Here is a 19,383-nt window from a genome sequence, read left to right as displayed (position 1 = left end):
TCAGCTGCTGTAGTACCAGAAAGCATAAGCATATTGATTTCAGCTGAGGCTCACTTTCAGATATTCTGCTTAGAAGTTAATGAGCTCCTTGTGATTTTATGTGAAGTTTTATCACTCATAAGTAAAATGTTTTTCAAAAGGCAGCAGAACACTCTAAGTGTTGTTTTCTGGATTTAACTGACACACCTATACTGCAAAGCCTGACCACAACTTGTATTGCACATCTAGATTTCCTTTAATTGCTTAAGCATGAACACAGCTGCAAATAGACTAGCACAGCCTGATCAAGCTTTTGAATCAATTTCTAAAACAGCATTTATATGCAATACTCATGCAGATACCAATTCACCAAGACTGTACACAAATTGCTAAATTCTAGCCAAGTGTCAAAAAGCTCTAATTTTAATTTTACTAAATAACATTGCAGAACAGATGATGACATCTGGAAGAAACCACACAAGATGACCAACATACTGAAAAAGGCCATGTTATACATGTTTATTATGAAATTTACATTCCACCATGAAACAACAGTAAGTGCAAAAAGCAGATGGAAAAAAAACAAAACAAAACAAAAAAAAACCACCATTCCCAGACCGTTCCAACATCGTGTGTAATCTTGTGTAACAGCCAAACGAGGCTCAAACCTATTACCCTCATCCCCCTTGCGATGCTCTTTGACTGCAGTAGACTTTTGACTTCATCAGCCCACATGTATTTTAAGTGTGAAGGTATCTCCAAGTTTATCAAACACAGTGAAGCTTGAATTGTATGTCTGTACAACTAGAAAGTTATAAACTTGTACTTGATTTAAGCCAACCTGAATAAATGTAGACACTACAAAAACTTCCTTCCCAGTGTCTTCAACTTTCACAAACATGGCACTTCTTTTCTTTGTAGCACCTATTTTTTGTCTCAGATTTGCAAAGGAGCAGAACAATTTCCAAGTACAATTCTCCATCAGTTCACTCAATCAAATCACACCTCTGCAGGACAAAAAGATCTTGAGCAAGATCTCAGCTACCTAAGTCATCCAAGTTCATTTCCCCTCTTGCAGGAGACTGTGGAACCCAAACAAGTTCCTAGAACAATGGCAGCTTAAGTACATTATCAGAAGTACACGTGTTTGTCTGCTTGATTCTGGCACCAAGAAGTAAACTTGGAAGATGTAGCAACTTTCCCTGTTGCTGCAAGCTAGGCACATGTATACAAAATGCTCAACAGAATTTCAAAAGTACTGTAGCACCGCATCAAAAAACTGGATGAATACACACACAACAGTATTCAAACTGTTTGATCACCTTCCTGCTTGTGTAAGTATCTGATGATCCTACAGAAAGCAACCGACCAACCCCACAACATCTGTCATATTGTTTGAACGGAAAGAGTTTCTATTGCTAGGCTACAGAAAAAGGAACTGTCCTGAAAAGAAACATGCATTTAATTAACGTGCTACTACATAGCTTTTAATGGAAACATAGTCTGCCAAAGGAATTTGGATTTAATTTATTTTCCTTTTTTTCTGCTGAAAACACACACGATGATCACAAGGCTGGAGTTAGATAATGAAGCTAGTTAGAAACACAGTGAAATACCATTAAAAATTATCTGTCTCTTAGATGCCTTCCTATAATAAGAGTGCATAAAACAGACAGACTTCTGACACATTATATACTTCCCTTTTTATACCAAACTATCTAATCTTTTGTCAAGTCATTCCTTAGTTCACTGGAGAGCAAGAATATTTCCCTCCAGCTCTTTCATTCTTACCTTATTTAGCTAGGTAAGGCCCAGTGCACAGTTAAGGAAGTACAAACATAAATATTTACATGAAGGAATTAAATATTTTTTATTTAAAAAACAAATTAACCCGTATATAGTACTTCAAATAAAATTCACCTTTCATAAGATTCTTAGAGAGCAAAAGGCAGCTCCAGGAGTTCCTGAATATTTCTGTGCGCTGCTGACAGACAAGTTTCTGCTGAGAGTCCCTGTGCAAGTTTGAAGTGGTTAATCCTTATCCTTTTACAAAAAAAGACTGCTCTATAAGAGTCATCATGAGATCCATAGGGCTGTAAAAGCAGAAAGGCCACGTTATAAATCGGTTTAAGAAGCTTTCTTTTCCTGCCCTACTCCACTCAATCCTGCAGCAACAAGGGTGTGGTTGTGCCATATGCCAAATGCAAATCAGTGTAATTACGCCAGTGCTTCACACCATGCATCCAGAAAGATGCCAGCTATGTCCCACATATACCATAACAGCCAAGGTAAACACTGGCTGTTCAAACTAATTGTATCAAAACTTTAAAACCATTGATTTTATGTTATGTACACTGGGAAAAAAAAAAAAATAATGAACAGACTTAAGAACCTGTTTCCATTCTGATCACTTGCAAAGATCTATTCCCCCTAGGAATGGAGGACAAATCTATTGTAGATTATGCAGTTAAGACTAGAAGCTTGTTCAGGAAGGAATTCAAAAAGCAGGGCAGGCAATACTACTTTGCTGAATGCCACTCTGAAACCACATTTCTCCAATGGTGTTCTATTTTGAGAGAAAAAGTCTGCCTCAGTGTTAATTCAGAATGAAGGTCAGAGCTACTTTTCATCATTCAAACACAATTTCAACACAGGCCAAATTGATCTGCATTCAAAAAATGCTACAAAGAACACTAGCTTTCATCTTCCATTCTCTGAATACAGAATGATAAATTTTGATGTTAATGAAATCTTTCAAACAAAATCCTGCCTACAGTCAGGAATATCTGAACAAAAGGCATGATGTTGCTGCCGAACTCTCCAATATACAGAATGTCTAGCTGTCAAGATCCAAATTACTGATTTATGAAGCATTTAGGCAAATGCTCTCTGCTTATGCCAAATGAAAACAAATTCTTAATCAAGCACCTAGTTTTTATTTCCTTTCGAAATACTGAAATTTTTCTTTGTATGTGGGGAAGAAAAAAAAAAAAAAAGAAAAAATAAGATTTCTTAGCTTGGAATTTTCACCCTAATACATACTTTTATGCTCCTTAGTTCTCGTTCATTGCACTTTCCACTGTTTGCTTCAGAAGCTCTAGAAAGAAATTAAGTTCTGTGAGTAACTCACTAGCACAATTGCACTCTTTCAAAAAAACAAATCCTGATCATTCATTTTTGTGCTCAAATATCAAATTAAAGATTCTCACCTCTGCTTCTCAACATGGGAAGTTCAAAAGAGTAGTTTCTGAGTTAGAAAGTACTAGAATTTAAGTAGTCCCAAGTTTTTATATTTGCTATAGAGAAGAACTTGGACAAATGATGCTGGTCAGACTGATTATTGTCTTAACATCATATTCAAATGATACAGCCTGACTGCTAACAAATTATAAATACTATAGTCATATGGTAGAAAAAATATAACAGCACCTGCAAGACAGTTCTACAAGTACAGTTTAAAAGGTTAAAATACTGAAAATGTCTACATTGGTCTTTTATTTAAACTAAGACAGATGCTGGAGGAATCTTAAAACTAAGCTTTGGTTTCTTCTTTCTTATCTTCCACAAAAGCCTCCTTCCCCAGACCCAAGCAGCGTTCTTTTCTTCTTGATCCCATCACTTCTCTCTCCCCGCTCTTCTCACATGCACATGCCTTCTCCAACTCTTCTGTAACACACCTAGCCATTTCCGTACTGGATGTTTCTCCCTCTTCTATTATTTACTACACCAATGTCCAGAGCAATCAGTCCTCCTTTAGGATATTCATTTTTGTTGACTGTGTGCAGACTGGGGCCCCTAATGCTCCAATCATGGCTGGAAGACTCTGATTTCTTCTCAGTCCTGCCATTAAGTTGCTACCCGCATTTAAAAACACAGCTGAGTCTGGCCTCTGCAGGCTAACCTCTGCCCCCTGATTCTTCTTGTGGTCCTGTGTATCAGGGGGCTTGACAACCCTGGCAATACCCAGCCTCTTCAGCCTGTCCACCAGGTTCATTTTCAGCTGGCCTACATCTGGAGCATTACGGGAGGGCTTTAGGCCATACATTTCCTGCAAGAATGTTTCTGCTGGTCTTGAAGCCAGGAAATTTTCTGAGTGATGCACTCGAGACTCAAATGGTGGAGGGGAGGGACAAGGTGAGTGTGAAGGAGAATTGGGTGGAGTAGAAGGAATGGGGACTGTACGAGGGGGCTGTAGCAGAGGCAGTTTATCTAACAGGGGGCTATCATAAACCTTGGCAGAGATGCCTCGTTCCTGCAAAAGTTGAGCCAGACTGCTGGTACTGCTGAGGGTGGTAGTTGAATCTCTTCTGTTGGTGAGAAATTCTCCAATACTAAGCCTGTAAGACATGGCTGGAGTGCTCACTACGTGGTTTCCAATGCTGTTTCCACTATTTCCAAGTGAAAATGGAGCAGATGTAGAGCTGAAACAAAAGAGAAACAGAGAAGATGCATGGATATATGCATTAGACATATTTGTAGTTGCTTGGCTCTACATTTGCCCCTTAGTATATGAAATGTTCAAGAAAAAGTAAACTTGCTATTTTTGACAGTTTCAGCTTTAGTGGATTCACTATTAGTGTTCGGCAAAACATCTAGAAGATACCGGTTGACAGAGGTTTTGATGTAAGTACCAAACCATTTATCTTTCTTATACAATTTTTCATGTCTGAACATGTAGAAAGGAAACAAAAATAAATTGTTACAACACTAAGCAATAGCTTAGTTTTTTTAAAAAGGATAAAAAAAAAAAACATATCTGTTTTATTCTAGAGAATTTCAAGTTTCCCCTTTGTAATTGCAACCCCTGTAATGAATAACATTTAATGTGTTGCCTAACTATCTTAGTTTATTTTTATTTTAAACTTGTCTATAAATACCAATCATCTAATTCTATGCAGAAATTCTTAGGATGTCAGCAGTCATCATACCTGGGAGTAACTTGGGTGACATCAGATGGGTGAAGGATTCTACAGGTAGTAAAAGTGAATGTGGAATTTGTTGAAGACAGACACTTGCCAGGATTCGATGCTGCAATGTGGAGAATTTACATCCCATGAGGTTAAAAATAGAGACTGATCATGATTAATGAAAACAATGCTTAATATGATGATATCACTGCTAATTTTTAGCTTTTTTAAAAGACAGCAAAGACATTGTTATCTCTAAATCAGCTATTTCAGTTGAGAAAAAGATACTACCGTTAGTTTATTTTAAAATCCATTTACTTTCTGGCTTTATGTTTTTTCCTATTTAAGATGAGCTGAAATTATGCTTTTCAAATGTTAGTAACATCAATAACCACAGAAGCTAACTAACAGTACAAGAAATATGGACATCCAACTTGAATCAGAAAAGAAGGTACAAGCTTTTATCTAGCCTTTATAAAATGCTCTGAAGATGAAGAGAACAGGAAGAGACTGTACCACATGTATTAAGTTGTATTTGAAATAATGCTTTGAATTACTTTAGTATAGAATTCTGCAGAAAACTAAGTTACTGGAGATATATTTCTAAACTAAAATGAAACCCAACAAAAAGTGGAGTACTGGTAAGAAATTTCTGTCTGAGATCCCACACCGCAATCAGAGAGCTCAGCACATAAACAGTGATGAAGCCCATGCGCCAAGAGAAAGCAGGGATGTTTTTCCCATTCTCTGACAACAGCCTTCCTTAGGGATTTGTATTTTGGCAAAAAAAAAGATGGGCGTTTGTAATATGTAATTTTCCCACAAGGGGCCTGATATAAATTTAACATTAGGATATTCAGCCTCACCTTTGTGAGGCACTGTTTTCCACAGAATTTAAGGTATAAAATTTTATACCTTTTACTAACACAAATAGCATATTTTTGATAATTAAATGGAAGATACTGGTCATCTTCAATTTTTTTAATAAGGTAACTGCTTAGCATATCGTTACTCAGATTTAATCTTATCCCAGGTAAGTTTCCAGCATTGCTGTACCTCCTAATTAAAAAACTGACATGGAAGACAAACATCACCTACAACTCTCAGAACTGTATTTTGTAACATGTAGATGAAACTGAAAACGTCTCCCTAACAAATTTACTGCAGACTTGAATGCGGCAGGTGGGCAGTTTGTAAACAGCTAAAATGATCAAGGCATCTAGTGCGGGTTAAAACCTCAGAAATCAGCATGCAAAATGAGGAAAAAGTCAGTAACTGTGCTTCTTACCAATGAGTGGTACTGCTACTGAAGTAATAGGTGACAGGAATATCCCTGACACTGGTTCTGCCACTGCAGACTTCTTTTTCTCTGGGGAGGATTGTTGCACTTGAAATGTTATACCTCCTTCCCCTTCTTCATCATCCTCCTCCAAGTCAGAGATGCGGTGCACAGAATCATCAGTCAGAGGGGTAAAACCTTTTGTAACAACACCCGGCCTCGGGTCAAGTATGGTGCCTAGGTTGGGTCGAGCAAGCTGCTGCCAGTGAAACAGGGTCTGGGATCCTGGAGTGACAAAAGAGAACAGTTTCAGAACCAATACCTACTATTACATTAAGTTACAAAAAAGCTTGATCACAACAATTTCAGCCAACTGGTGCTGTTGCTGAAGAACACAGTGCACTTGGATGATGATGTGAACAGCCAGAAAAAGCCTAACACTTAGCACCATGTAAGAAAGCCAAATAGAAAGTGATATTTTCCCCTTATTATCATGTCTGTCTATAATCATGAATTAGTTGGTAAATTAATATCAAATCCTGTTCTGCTGATAGAAGAAGGAAGATCATCTGCTTACCTTCGATGGGCTTGACAATTTGCAGTTTTTCTGGTAAAAGGACACGGAGGTTACTGGAGCTGGCAGAGAGATCAGTGAATTCTGAGTTTGTACCCAAGGAAAAACAACTTTCTGCTGGTGTACTACAGCCACTAGCCCCTTCGTTCTGCTCAGTCAGCAAATTCATTTTTCTCTCCCATTCTTCCTCAAAGAACTGCTTCTCACTCAGATAGTTCTGGTGACGGAGTGAGAGCCTGTGCAGAGCTGTGACTAAGTCATTGTCTCCAGGAGTTCCTGGCTGCCCAGGCTTATGTCTGCCCCTGTGAGAAACAAGAAATAGTAACAGATATGAAGACTACTAAATTAAATATTTTTCTCATACATACCAAGGGTACAGTGTGGATTTAGTTTTAAGTAAATCAGTTTATAAAGACAATGATAGCCTGTTTCCTACTTCAAATTCCTCTCAGAGTTGCTCCTCTGGGTCATCTGTGCATGGCCTTCCATCTGCAATCCAGACTGAAAAGGCTTTGCTGTCATAACAACACTTGACCTATTAGATCCAGGGATTGGTAATGGAGCAGGAAAAGAAGAAGAGCGGCCACGAGTAACATTAGCAACCCTGACAGTGTCAAATACTCGTTTCTGCTGACTCCTGCAGGAAAAAAAAACAAGGAAACAAATGTGGGTTTCAGAAGCACTTCTAAAAGGATAATAAAGCTTTGCACAACTAATTTGCCAAAGACTACAGAGATCTGACTAAAAAGATTTAAGCCCAGAAGAGCAGAATTACCTAAGACACTCCTATTTTAATATCAGAATAATTGCTTACTTCGACCTGGAAAGACAAAACTGTCTACTGATTACTATCTGAGAAATTTTAGGAGTTTCTGTTTTAGGCTCTTGCTCAGAAGTGTGGTTTCAGGAATAAATCTTCAGACTTTAGAAACTGTTATCAGCTAAAGTAACATTATAGTAGCATTAGGCAAATAATTTTTCTATAAGTAGTCAAAGTGATAAAACTAGTGCTGCTTGTCAGAGAATCGGCATCAAAAATCTCAGAAATTGAAGAATGAGACAATATTCTTCTAGCAAATTTCCAGCTTCTTTGTGGAACCAATTAAGAATAATATGTTTCAAAGCTGAAAAGTCTACTACCTAATAATTTTTTTTTTAAAGCTAGCTAGAAACCGTACTGTAGAATGAAAGTTCACACAGATTTCCGGAGGTCAGTTCACCTTATCTAATATAAACACATGGAAAAGTACTGAAATGTCACATAGAGATATATAAAAACATACTTTTGCTTGGACAGGAGAGATTCATCAACCTGACTCAATTCCTTCCGCATTGTCCCTTTAATTTCTGCTGCAAGGGAATCCTAGAAGAAAAAAGAGAAGCAGAAGAATTGACAAATTAAATACAATAATTTTAGCAGAAAACATTTTTCAAAATACTTGAACATTTTCAATTTTTTTTCTCATTGTTATGTTTCACACGGAACGTAATGCATAGACATTCTAGTGTCTGAAGGCGGGGAGAAATAAGTTTTACACCATAATAACACATACATAAAGCGGTTCAGCTTTCATTAGCAAAATCTACTTGCTTGGTAAACTTGGTTTCTTAAGTTAAGCTACACTTGGTAAGAGCACTTCTTAAAAGATCAAAACATACATGAGAGTTTCTGTATAAGCAGAATGACCAATCAAAACCTGACAAATTACCAGCATGGCCCAGAAGTTTGTGACACACTAATAAGAATATTCCTGATACTAAGAAAATAAATGCTTTTAACATTTTTTCTTTTCCATTGGTTTAGTTATCTTCAGCGATGAGTCTAACACATTTCTGATTATGCTTAAAGTTTAATTTCCCAAGATAAGGAGATAAGGACATAAAAGCACATCATACTTAACGGAAAAAAAACATTGTTTGAACTCAAAAAGGTTTGTTTCTTAAATATCTTCAAGTTATAAAACTTAGCACAACTGAACATATCAATTCCTGTACTTAAAATAAAAGTCACATAACAAGGAAAAGCCATCCTAATATCATAAAACAGCAAGTGAATGATTAATTTACTAACTATGAAATTCTCAGAAGTGTACACCTTAAAAAACTGAAAAACCTCAGCTCCTTTGCCTATATCAAAATGGTTCCCACTGCAGTGACTGTAACAGCTGTTTACTCCAGGCCATTTGTGCCAGCAGGTATATGCCATAACAGCAGTTACATGCCTGAGGATGGCAGAGACAAGCAACGGAGCTGGCTCTGCTACGCAGCATCTTCACTTCTTCTTGAGATTCATGCAGCATCCCCAGACACTCTGCATTCCGGTCTTGCAACTCATGTAACTGAAAGAGAAAAGATGACATGATACCATTAAGCTTAAACAGGAGCAAAACAAAAAGACACAGTGAAACTGAGTAACTTGTTTAGATGGGATGGATTCAGTACCACATTTCTACCATTATACAGCACATGCTAACAACTAAAATTGAAAGCAATAATAGACACAAGAAAAACACGGAGTTCTAGGAGTGGGTCCAGATGAGGGCCATGAAGATGACCAGAGGGTTGGACGACCTCTTCTACAGGAGCAGGCTGAGAGATTTAGGTATCCTCAGCCTGGAGAAGATAAGGCTTCATGGGAACCTTATAGAGGCCTTCCGGCACCTGGAAGGGGCCTACAGGAAAGCTAGAGAGTGACTCTTGTAAGGGCAGATAGCAGAAGGATGAGAGGAAATGGTTTTAAACTGGAAGAGGGTAGATTTAGATAAGAAATTAGGAAGAAACTCTTCACTGTGAGTGTGGTGAGATACTGGAACCGGTTGTCCAGTGAGGCTGTGGAGGCCCTGTCCCTGGAAGCACTCAAGGCCAAGCTAGATGGGGGGCTGTGAGCAATATGGTCTAGTGGAGGTACCCCTGCCTATAGCAGGGGGCTTGGCATGAGATGATCTTAAAGGTCCCTTCCAACCCAAACCATTCAGTGATTCTATGATTACACTCAGCATAACACTCACACCAATTTCAGTGTTGAGGGACAAAGTCCAAATTAAGACTCAAGGGAGTACAGAATTAAAACCAAAGTACATAAAAAAACTGCAAATACCTTAATTACAAATGCAAAAGAAGAATGAGAATTAACTAAAGCTACAGTGAGCTACAGCACTGTTGATGTAACCAGTAATATTAATATTAAAGCACTCTATTTCATAACAACTAAGTAAGTAGAATCTATCTATTTGGAACATCCTCTTTGCCTTTCAGACTCCTATGGACCACAAAAGTATTTGTGCAGACTTAACTAAAAGCAATTATTCTTTTCCTCTGACCATTTGGCTACTACCATAATGAAAAAGGAATAAATAAATTATTTTAAAATAAATAAATAATAATTAAAAAGAAGAAAGCTCTTTTTATCATTTAGTTTTATTGCTCTTGTATTCTGTCACACACACAAATGTACATGTGCACTTTAAGTACCTCAGCTGTAAGTTGTCTCTGAGCATCTTTGGAAGCTTGTAAGTGAAGTTTCAGCTCTTCCTTTTCAATCACATGCTGAAAGCACAAAAAAGGTGTCTATTATTTTCTTAGCTGATTTCCTTGAGTTGATCCTCTATCATACTTTCCTGAAACAGTCACAGTGATGTGACCCCCCCCCCCCCTTCTCCCAAGACTGTTTTCACCCACTGTAAGCGCACATCTGCTTGCATGCGAAGGCACCCATGCATGCACATTTCATCAGCACTTCCTTACTTCTTTGAGTTTATGCTGAAGATCAACAATCTGAGACAAAAGGGATGAAATCTCTTCCTGGTAGCGAACCACCTCCTCACTCTTTTCTGACAACTCCTCTGTTATTCTGGATATTTGAGCATTTGTTTGACCTACAAAATATAAAAGCAACTCTATCAAGGCCTTTAAGGAATAAAATGGAAGAGGAAAAAGTTAACCTCAAATGTAGGTATAATGTGCTGAAAATTGAGTATGCAGAAACTGATACACATAGCAAAGATAGGATTAATGACCCTAACATAACCAAGACAAGCTGCTACAAATTACTTCAAGTGACACAGGGACCTGTAATCAAGACCAGATTTATTGGAATATGCTGAAGAAAGCAGGCTCTGAGTTGATCTTGTTATTAGCTATCATTTTCTGTGAGCAAAGACTGGTTTCACACTTTCTCAATGCAGCATACACCTCTTAATCTATCTTCTTATTCTAATCACTATCTGCTCCCCAAAAACCCGCTGTACACAATTTCCAGTGGTTATTTTTATTTTCTTTGAACATTTCCTGAAGAAAAATGACAAAGCACCTCAAAAGGCTGAAGTATTTTATACAGATAGCTTTTTGCTATGCTTTCAGGACAAGTGTACGAAGTCATAATAAAGTACGATCTATCTCACAAAAAAGGTCAGACTACAGATATAGAAGCATAATCTTAGAGCAAAAAGTGTCTTATTTCTTTAAAAAAATAAATTCATCAGTCTTACTGGAATTTCAGTTAGAAAAATGATTCTCTAAAATTGCTAAATATTTATTTTTTAAAGTAAGGTAAATTATCTTTAATTGCTAGTAATTATTGTATCTCACAGGTTTGCTACAGGATAAAATCCTGTCCAAGGGCCTGTAGGCATTTGATCTCATAGTTAGGATCACTTTCCTGAAGACACAAATATTAAAGCTGCAGAGCAGGCATTCTGTGGAAGAAGATTCTGTCAGCCTAAAATGGCTAGTAAGCCTGCATATGCCATGAAGTTAGACAAAACAGAACTCATGGAAATTCTCACTGAAGGAAAATAGGAGACATTCCAATAAATATCATTGGCAATTAGATGTTAATAAGTCTCTGCAGACAGAACAGTAAATTAACAACTAGCTAGGTACCAATTCATATTGTTTCCTGGTTATCTTAAAGAAGAAACAGGCAGCCAGACTTCCTAATGGTGGTGCGTACAAAAATAAAAAAGCAAACTTAAAATATGGGCTTATTATGCACAAAAGAATCAGATCATATAAAAAGACTACTGATTAAAAAATAAAATTATACAACCATTAAAAAAACATAAACAAATAACAGATGAGCTGCCATTCTCTGAAAGTAAGTACTCCTCAAAACAAATTTGGACAGCTGATCCAGACACATCAAAACACTTGCCAATTTAAACTTAACTATTTTCCAGTCTCTACAGTTTTCAGTTTAGGTTTACAAAAATGAGGTTTTGTGCTGAAGTTGAATACCACAATGAAGCTTCATGGAAAACAGGACAAAAGATGTTTACACTTGGAAAAAGAGTAAAACTCACATAACTGGCAGAAATTACTGTAGCTCTTTTTTTAATTCAGGGGTGAGTAAGAGTAAGTTTAGGCAACAGGTGTTCAAGTACCGTTTTACTTTTGCAAGATACAACTTGGATACTCACGGAGCTCTCTGACACAGTCATTGACTAACTGCTGTTCCTTCTCTTCATACGTAATGGTTTCTGTCTTCAGATGGCAGGCCTTAAAAAAATACATATTAGTTTTCCCATTTCAGTTTATGAATACATGAGTTAATGCTACAAATTTTATTTTGGACATTGCTGCAAGTGAAGAACTGCCCTCTCTCTCTCTTCATAAGGATTTATTTGTTTATTTAATCCTTAATATTGAACTAAAATGTAACCTCAACACAAAGGAATTTCCAAAATACTGCTACTAATTGCAGTCAGATTTACACCAGAACGGGTCACAAAAACTCGAGGGTCTGATACGTCCACATTCTTCAGCTGGGTGCTCACAAAGATTCGCATATAGCGTAAAGGCATCATGAAAGGAGTAGAGGTCTTTGAACATAACAGCAGTGAAGAAAACAGAAGGATGTGGAGAGTGGAGGAAATGTGGTTGGATATGATGTGTATCCAGTGAAACAAAACATATTATTGTATGTTTAAAGAGAAGCCCAGATGCTGAATTTTTAAACAGTTCTGATTTATCTCGTATCCAGCATACGTAGTACATACTATAACTCAGTTATACCTTTGATCGGAGAGCAAGGTTCTCTTCCTCCAACTCCCTGAGTTTATCTTGCAAGATATCCAGCTGCAAGAGACCTTGTGATACGCTGAAAGACTCATTGAAACGAAGTGGTGTGGAACAGCTAGAATCTGTTTCACTTTCCTCAGAAGCAATTGAAACAATACGAAGCAGGTCGTCCTTCTTTGACAGTTCATGCTGGAGCTGATTAACCTAACACGAAACAAGATTACCAGCTTGTGAGCTACTGTTTAGCTAAACACTATTACAGTGAATTATTTATGCAGCCTCTAAATTCTTGGCATATCATTGCTCTACTCTACTCTAAAATAAGATTAAAAACTGCTCACTGGTCACCATCAGTTTATTTATATTTGCACAGAAGATCCAGGCCCTGTTTATCCAAGTAGAAGTTCACAAAATCATAGCTTGAGCACTGTAAGGGAGACTGAAAATTTAAGGTAATACAGGAATGGACAAGACAACTTATTATTTATTTTTTTTCTTTCTTTAGGACAATTCACTTTAAAATAATTTCCCAGCCACCTTGTTATAAATCAATTAACAAGCTATTATCTTTTTGTTTACAACCATTTTTCTGCACTGCAACTTCCTGAAAAAAAGAACCAGTAGATATCTGTGTATGTGTACAGAATGGCCACCTCCAGTCCACTTAGTAAATGAATTGTAGGACAAGGCATAAAAAGAGACAAGACAAATCTCAAGTTAAGACAAATTGCATTTTGCATATTGGTATTTTTGTGTGGATAAATAAACTTATGCTGGCCTACAGCTGATCGTATGTATTCATTACCAGCATAATAGCAGCTGAAATTATTTCACTGTCACTCAGCCTACATGTATTGTCCCCAAAGATAAAAAAACAAAACAAAACAAAACATGGGATACTTTCTTGGTTGACTTTTTTTTAATTTTATTATATTTTATTTTTAAAGCAAGAAAACAAGAAAAGATTAAATAAGGAAGAAGTGCTTAAATAAGCGCTTTAATAAATTAAATAAGGAAAAAGCTGAATGAAGAATGAAGATATGAAACAGAATTCTCTTCATGTTTTTGCTTTGTTTTTTTAATTTTAAGTGGATACACTCCATTAAGTCAAATCATTTTCTGACTGTTTCTTCTCTTCAGAAGTCGCTACGTAAAACTTCACAACAGATGTCAACTACATAGTTTATTTTTACTTATATTATTATATTCTTAGTTTCAAACCAAAATATTAGACTGATGGTCAAAACAAACACTTTCAAAAGTGCAATTTTGCTCTAAGTATATCATAAATAGCATCTAACATCCTCAGTTTCTCTGTGACTACCATGTGCAGACTTCATAGTCAATCCTTGGCCCAACCAAGTTGACTGAACTATGGCAATGAGGAGAACAATTTCTATGTACACTACATAGTTTCAAAGCAGCAATCTCACGTTCACAATGGAATAATATATTTCTATTAATCCCGTTTCCATCATCATAGAAAGAATTAAAAAAAAATAAAATCGCTCACTTGATCTAGAGTTTGTCCTAACTGTTCTTCTAGTGCATCATTCTTTTCTGTCAACAGATGGTTTCGCTTAAGCAGAGCTTGTCCAATTCGTGCTGCCAGTTCCAGGTCCCGATCTTTCTGCACATAAAAAGAGAATGAATGTCTACTTTTGATCAGACAGAGAGTGAATTCGTAGTAATTTTGATTTTCCTAGATACTGTTTAATGCATCACCACTTTGAGGTGCTGCATCCCTAACTGTGTTTTTCTTGCATAGTCATTTTCAATAACAGGAGGACAGCACCTAACCTAGGTATAGTTTCAATGAGGTTGTGGGCTTTAGTTGTATCATTCTAAGAATTCACATATGCCTAGTTCTGTTGTCCTTCAAGTAACAACTTCTCCAGAACAGACTGCATAAATGGAACTGCGATGAGAAGGTAAAAGCCAAGAAGAAAGATGCTTATTCCTGGTTACTTGCCAGCACCTGTGAGGCATCCATTCATAGTTTAGCTAAATTCTGTTTCTGAGATGATGCAACTGACTAGGCAGCTTCTCATGACCCATGTCATGAGATAAGTAGCTCATGAAGACAACTGAATCAGGATTCCTGGTAGCTGAATAAATCTCTTCAAATACATGTCCTCAAATATATTAACACAGCATTACAAAGATGAACATACCTCAGCTAGCAGATGTTTGACCATATCAGAATCACTGTAGGTTTTCTGCTCCACATTATCTGTACCTAGAACTGACAAGACAAAAAACCACACTTACTGAAGCATCTTAATTTAAAAGAGGACTGCAGGGAATGCAGAGAAGAAAAAAACAGCAGAAATATAGCGATCAGTTGAGGAAACTAGCAGAGACTTATGAAAATGCATTTTAACTTCAGAAATATGAAACAATACTGATTTAAGAGACTGATCTAATGAGATATTGAGTACTTGCAGCTCAGCAATATTAGCTAGAAGCTGAGGTGCTTACATATGCTGTAGAATTAGAAAATGGTGAAGAATCTTTAGATCAACTTTTTCAATATAGCTAAACTATTAAATCAACCACCGGGCTGGGGAGAAAGGAAAAGTAATCCATATACAAATACAGCTGAAAACACTTGAAGACTTCATTCAGAACAAATGGAACTTGAAAAACGGGACTTTAGGGCATGAAGAACATGAGACAATTCTGAACGAAATGCAGTGCTAAAATGTAAACCCCTATCCTGTTCTAGGATAGGGAAACAAAAGATGTTAGTAAGAAAACTTAATTACCTTGTGAAAATTTGCAAGATCCAGACAAGGAGGAGGGAGGCAGTTCAATAAGAGCTATAGTAACAGAAAATGAAAGACAGAAGAAAGAAAAAGAAGAGGAAAAAGAATTAAAACTTAAGGCAATAGTCTACTGGCTGGAATGGAGTTGACTTTCCCCACAGCAGACCATACACTGCCGTGCTTTGTGCTTGTAGCTAGAACAGCACTGATAATTGTTATTATCTATTGCTACATGGTGCTGGCACAGCATCAAGACTTTCTCCCCCCTCCAAAAAATAAAAATAAAAATAGCCCAGTAGGCAGGGGGTTGTAAAGAGGTGGGGAGGGGACACCACCAGGGAGGCTGTCCTGAACTACCCAAAGGGAAAATCTGTACTGTATGATGCCATGCTCAGGAAAAACAAAAACACACACCTGAGGAAATGGAAGGAGAAGGGGGGACTTCTGTTATGAAACTGTTTTCTGAGCAATCACTACATATACTAAAACTCTGCTTCCCAAGACATGGCTTACAGTTGTTTGCTGATGGGAAACAAATAACAATTATTTTTTCCCCATGTTTCTTTTGCCTGCTGGGTTTAGGTTTGTTGTTGTTGTTTTTCTGTGTTTGGGTTTTTTTTCTTTTTTTTTTTTTTTTCCCTCCCCCCTTTAATTACGCTGCCCTTACTCAACCCAAGTCCCTTTTCTTCCATCATATTTTTTCCCCCATTCTTTTGAAAAGTGCAAGTGAGAGAGTGGTATTGTGAGGTTTAGTAAGCAACCACAGCAAATAGAATAGTTATTTACATATATCCTCCACCACACAAAAAAATAAAGAGATGTGTGAAGTGTACCTTTTTTTCATTTCTATAACTTATATGGAACTTTTAAGGAACCACTTCTTCAAAATTAGAATCTTACTTACAGGTGAAGGATGTTTATGCCTGAAATTCGCTATTTTCACTTTATGGAGTAATGATCAAGAAAGCAAAAAAAAAAAAAATGCAGCAATATAAGTATCTGCTTTAGTTGAAGGTGTAAATTAACCTGTTTTGAAACTAATTCCATCACCACTGCATCATGAAATTAGATTATGATGGGATTTGGTCTAAATCTATTTCTGGTAATTTTATGTCTTGTTTAAATCCGATTCATACTCCAAGTATGTCATAGTATTGGTTCTGGTTCTTAGTTCTTATTGACGGCTGCTGATACAGTTATGAAACGATGGAGCTACACTGAAATGCACAGTAATTTTATTAATGTATGCTATGTAAGCTATGTATGTCCTTTACAAAGGTAATGCATATAATTAACCTCAAATTAAATAACACTAAGTTTGTTCTTCAGAAAAAAAGTAAATTGCATTTCAGCTTATGAAGAAACTTACATAATCTTTAAAGAGGAGAATAGAAAGAGCAATACAGAAGAGCAAGATTTACTGAACTGTTTCTGCAATAGTTTAACAGGGAAGAAAATGAAACTTACAAATCAAACAGATCTTACCAAGTAGATTAGTAAGAATAAAAAACTAACACACTCCATCCAAATATTAACAAGCCTTGAATGTCAAGCATCGATATTTACTAATTCAATTTTAAGGTGAGGTGAAAATAGAAAACCAGCTTCTCAAAATGTAAAGTACTTACCTGTGGCAAAACATGCATTTTGGCAGACAGTTTTACTGTGTCACTTCCACATTGTTTGCCAAGAAGGCACTTACCTTGCTTATTAATATTTTGAAAATTCAACTGCACACAAAAATAACTATCAGCCCTTATAGGCAGGATATTACAGCCAGCTCTCCAGTGGTTAGGTGTTCCCACCAGAGGACTTCAAGTGGAAGTTTCTACCCATCGTTAAATCAACTCAATAAAGATATATGCTAAGTACCACACAGGGTTACTCAGATACATAGGTTCCTAAAAACAAAGATATCTATCCTCTCTGGTAAATGAAATCTCAGAATTAATAGCTTTGAAACTCAGCTCCATGCAACCTTTGTTAATTTCCTTCAGTACAGAATCAAAATTACACATAGGTATGTTTTACCGGTCTCTTATGAGCGCACATAACTGTCCACTCACCTCGCCACATGAAGGCTGCAAACAACTCTTCACTTTGGTTAATATTCTTGTTATGCTGTGCCATGTCCCTTTATTCACATATATAAAGTAATTCTAAGGACAGACACTTTCTAATTCCAGGTTTCTTTGGCTACCACAGCTGAAGCAGAAAATACTCCTCTGTCTCAAATAGAGCATTCTTCCACTTCACTGGAAACCAGGTGAATGTCAGTAGGAACTCACCCAGTCACTGGATCAACCTTCAAATAGGTGGTGACAGCAGCCATAAAGAGAGGAGGAGTTCTAGTGAAGTAAATAGCTTTTTGCTATTTTTTTTTCCTTATATATTAACTACAAAATGAATCAAATCATAACTTCACCATTCTTTTTAGGAAAAAGCTTCCACAATGTTTCTATACACATATAGAGGGAGGGAGAGATATACCCATTAAAAATCTCTGCTTATGTTTCAAGACTATGATCATCACGCTCCCAACTTCAGTCAGTTGTGAGAAAGATGAAAACTTCAGCTAACAAGTGATTTGGATATGATTGTAACTAGATTCTGATTTGTGTTTCTGTCTGTCTGGGACCACCCCAGTACCTTCCTGCAAGTTATTAGGGTCAAAATGTCTCATACGATGACTACTCTTTAGACAGTTTCTCAGAGAAACATAAGCTGTATTTATCTTGAATTTATATGACTTGGCAGTTACAGTAGTGTACTTAAATCATTATAATAGAATGGCTTGGGTCCAGTTCCAATACCCTGCCAAGGGCAGAATTGCCACCAATCAGATCAGGCTGTTCACAGCCCAGTCTGGCCTTGAACACCTCAAGGGATGGAGCATCTACAGATTCTCTTTGCAGCAATGCTCCAGCACTTCACCACACTCTAAGTAAAGAATTTCCTCCTAAAATCTAGCCTAAATCCACCCTCTTTTAGTTTAAAACCATTCCCTCTTATTCTCTTGCTACCTGCTGAAATAAATGACAGAGATAATTCTGTATGTTAAATCTAACTAGAATGTTTTAAATTAATGTGCTGCATTTCACAACCAGGCTGGGTAACCACACTTGAATATTGTATACAGAAGAGTCTAAATAATCCTAAAATGTAAAATTTTAAGACAGACTCATTCAAAAGAACCAGTTTGAGACAGAATTTACAGTCAGTGTTACTGAGCACTTTTGAGAATGCCAAGAAAAACTCTGGCAGCTGTTCCAAAGAATTCACACAAGCAGCTCACTATTTTCACAGAACACATTTCTATAGCTAAAAAGAACTTTTGCTGGGTGAAGGAGGAAGACACCAGTTTCTGTAATATTTTGATAGCCAAATAACATATGACTTAACACCCCTGCCTTTCACTGATTGGGAATGCATGCATTGATCAGACACACATATGATGTCAAGTTGCTACCAGCACTGTCAGACTTTGATCCCACCTCTTTATAAATAAAACTTCGAGGATAGTACACACCCCACTGACTACACACAATCACTTCAAGTGAACTATGAAAGTGTACATTCAAGTCAAATTTCATTTGTGTTTGCAGTACTATTATCAGAAACAGGCTGAGCAATAATCATTAGGAGGCTTTCAGTATACTTTCCACAGTTAGAAAAATTCCAGGTATGAAAGTCCAACTGATAACAAGATTGCTTTAAATCATGGAATACGGTATTTGCAAAAGGCAATATGTTACTTTAATTTAATCATTTGCTATACGCCCTGGGTGGAGGCTGAAAGCACAAACATCAAAAAATCTTTGTTCAGAGGTGGCAAGTATGTGGAAGAGGTAATCATTA

At 36.9% G+C, this 19,383-nt stretch overlaps 1 protein-coding gene across 7 annotated transcripts in view; it reads right to left on the bottom strand.

The window, feature by feature from the left end:
• Positions 1-471: 471 nt before the first annotated feature.
• TRAK2 (trafficking kinesin protein 2) overlaps positions 472-19,383 on the bottom strand; it is a 32,077-nt gene continuing 13,165 nt past the window's right edge. For 3 of the 7 annotated variants that reach the window (XM_032445981.2, XM_085552712.1, XM_015868112.3), the window contains 14 exons: positions 15,526-15,579; positions 14,932-15,002; positions 14,271-14,387; positions 12,752-12,961; positions 12,157-12,235; positions 10,484-10,614; positions 10,211-10,285; positions 8,962-9,078; positions 8,023-8,102; positions 7,176-7,376; positions 6,743-7,041; positions 6,175-6,450; positions 4,908-5,007; positions 472-4,400 (listed from right to left, as the gene is read on the bottom strand). In XM_032445981.2, coding sequence (XP_032301872.2) covers positions 3,722-4,400; positions 4,908-5,007; positions 6,175-6,450; positions 6,743-7,041; positions 7,176-7,376; positions 8,023-8,102; positions 8,962-9,078; positions 10,211-10,285; positions 10,484-10,614; positions 12,157-12,235; positions 12,752-12,961; positions 14,271-14,387; positions 14,932-15,002; positions 15,526-15,579 — 2,489 coding nt within the window. In that variant the 3' untranslated portion in view covers positions 472-3,721. The remainder of the gene's footprint in view (positions 4,401-4,907; positions 5,008-6,174; positions 6,451-6,742; positions 7,042-7,175; positions 7,377-8,022; positions 8,103-8,961; positions 9,079-10,210; positions 10,286-10,483; positions 10,615-12,156; positions 12,236-12,751; positions 12,962-14,270; positions 14,388-14,931; positions 15,003-15,525; positions 15,580-19,383) is intronic. The other 4 variants (XM_032445982.2, XM_085552714.1, XM_015868117.3 and 1 more) reach the window with 2 other exon arrangements.

Source organism: Coturnix japonica, chromosome 7, assembly GCF_054131305.1.
Source record: "Coturnix japonica strain WE chromosome 7, WE-NBRP24, whole genome shotgun sequence".
NCBI lineage: Eukaryota > Metazoa > Chordata > Aves > Galliformes > Phasianidae > Coturnix > Coturnix japonica.
The sequence above is the reverse complement of the archived record's forward strand: the minus strand, read 5'-3'. Positions and strand labels throughout refer to the sequence as shown.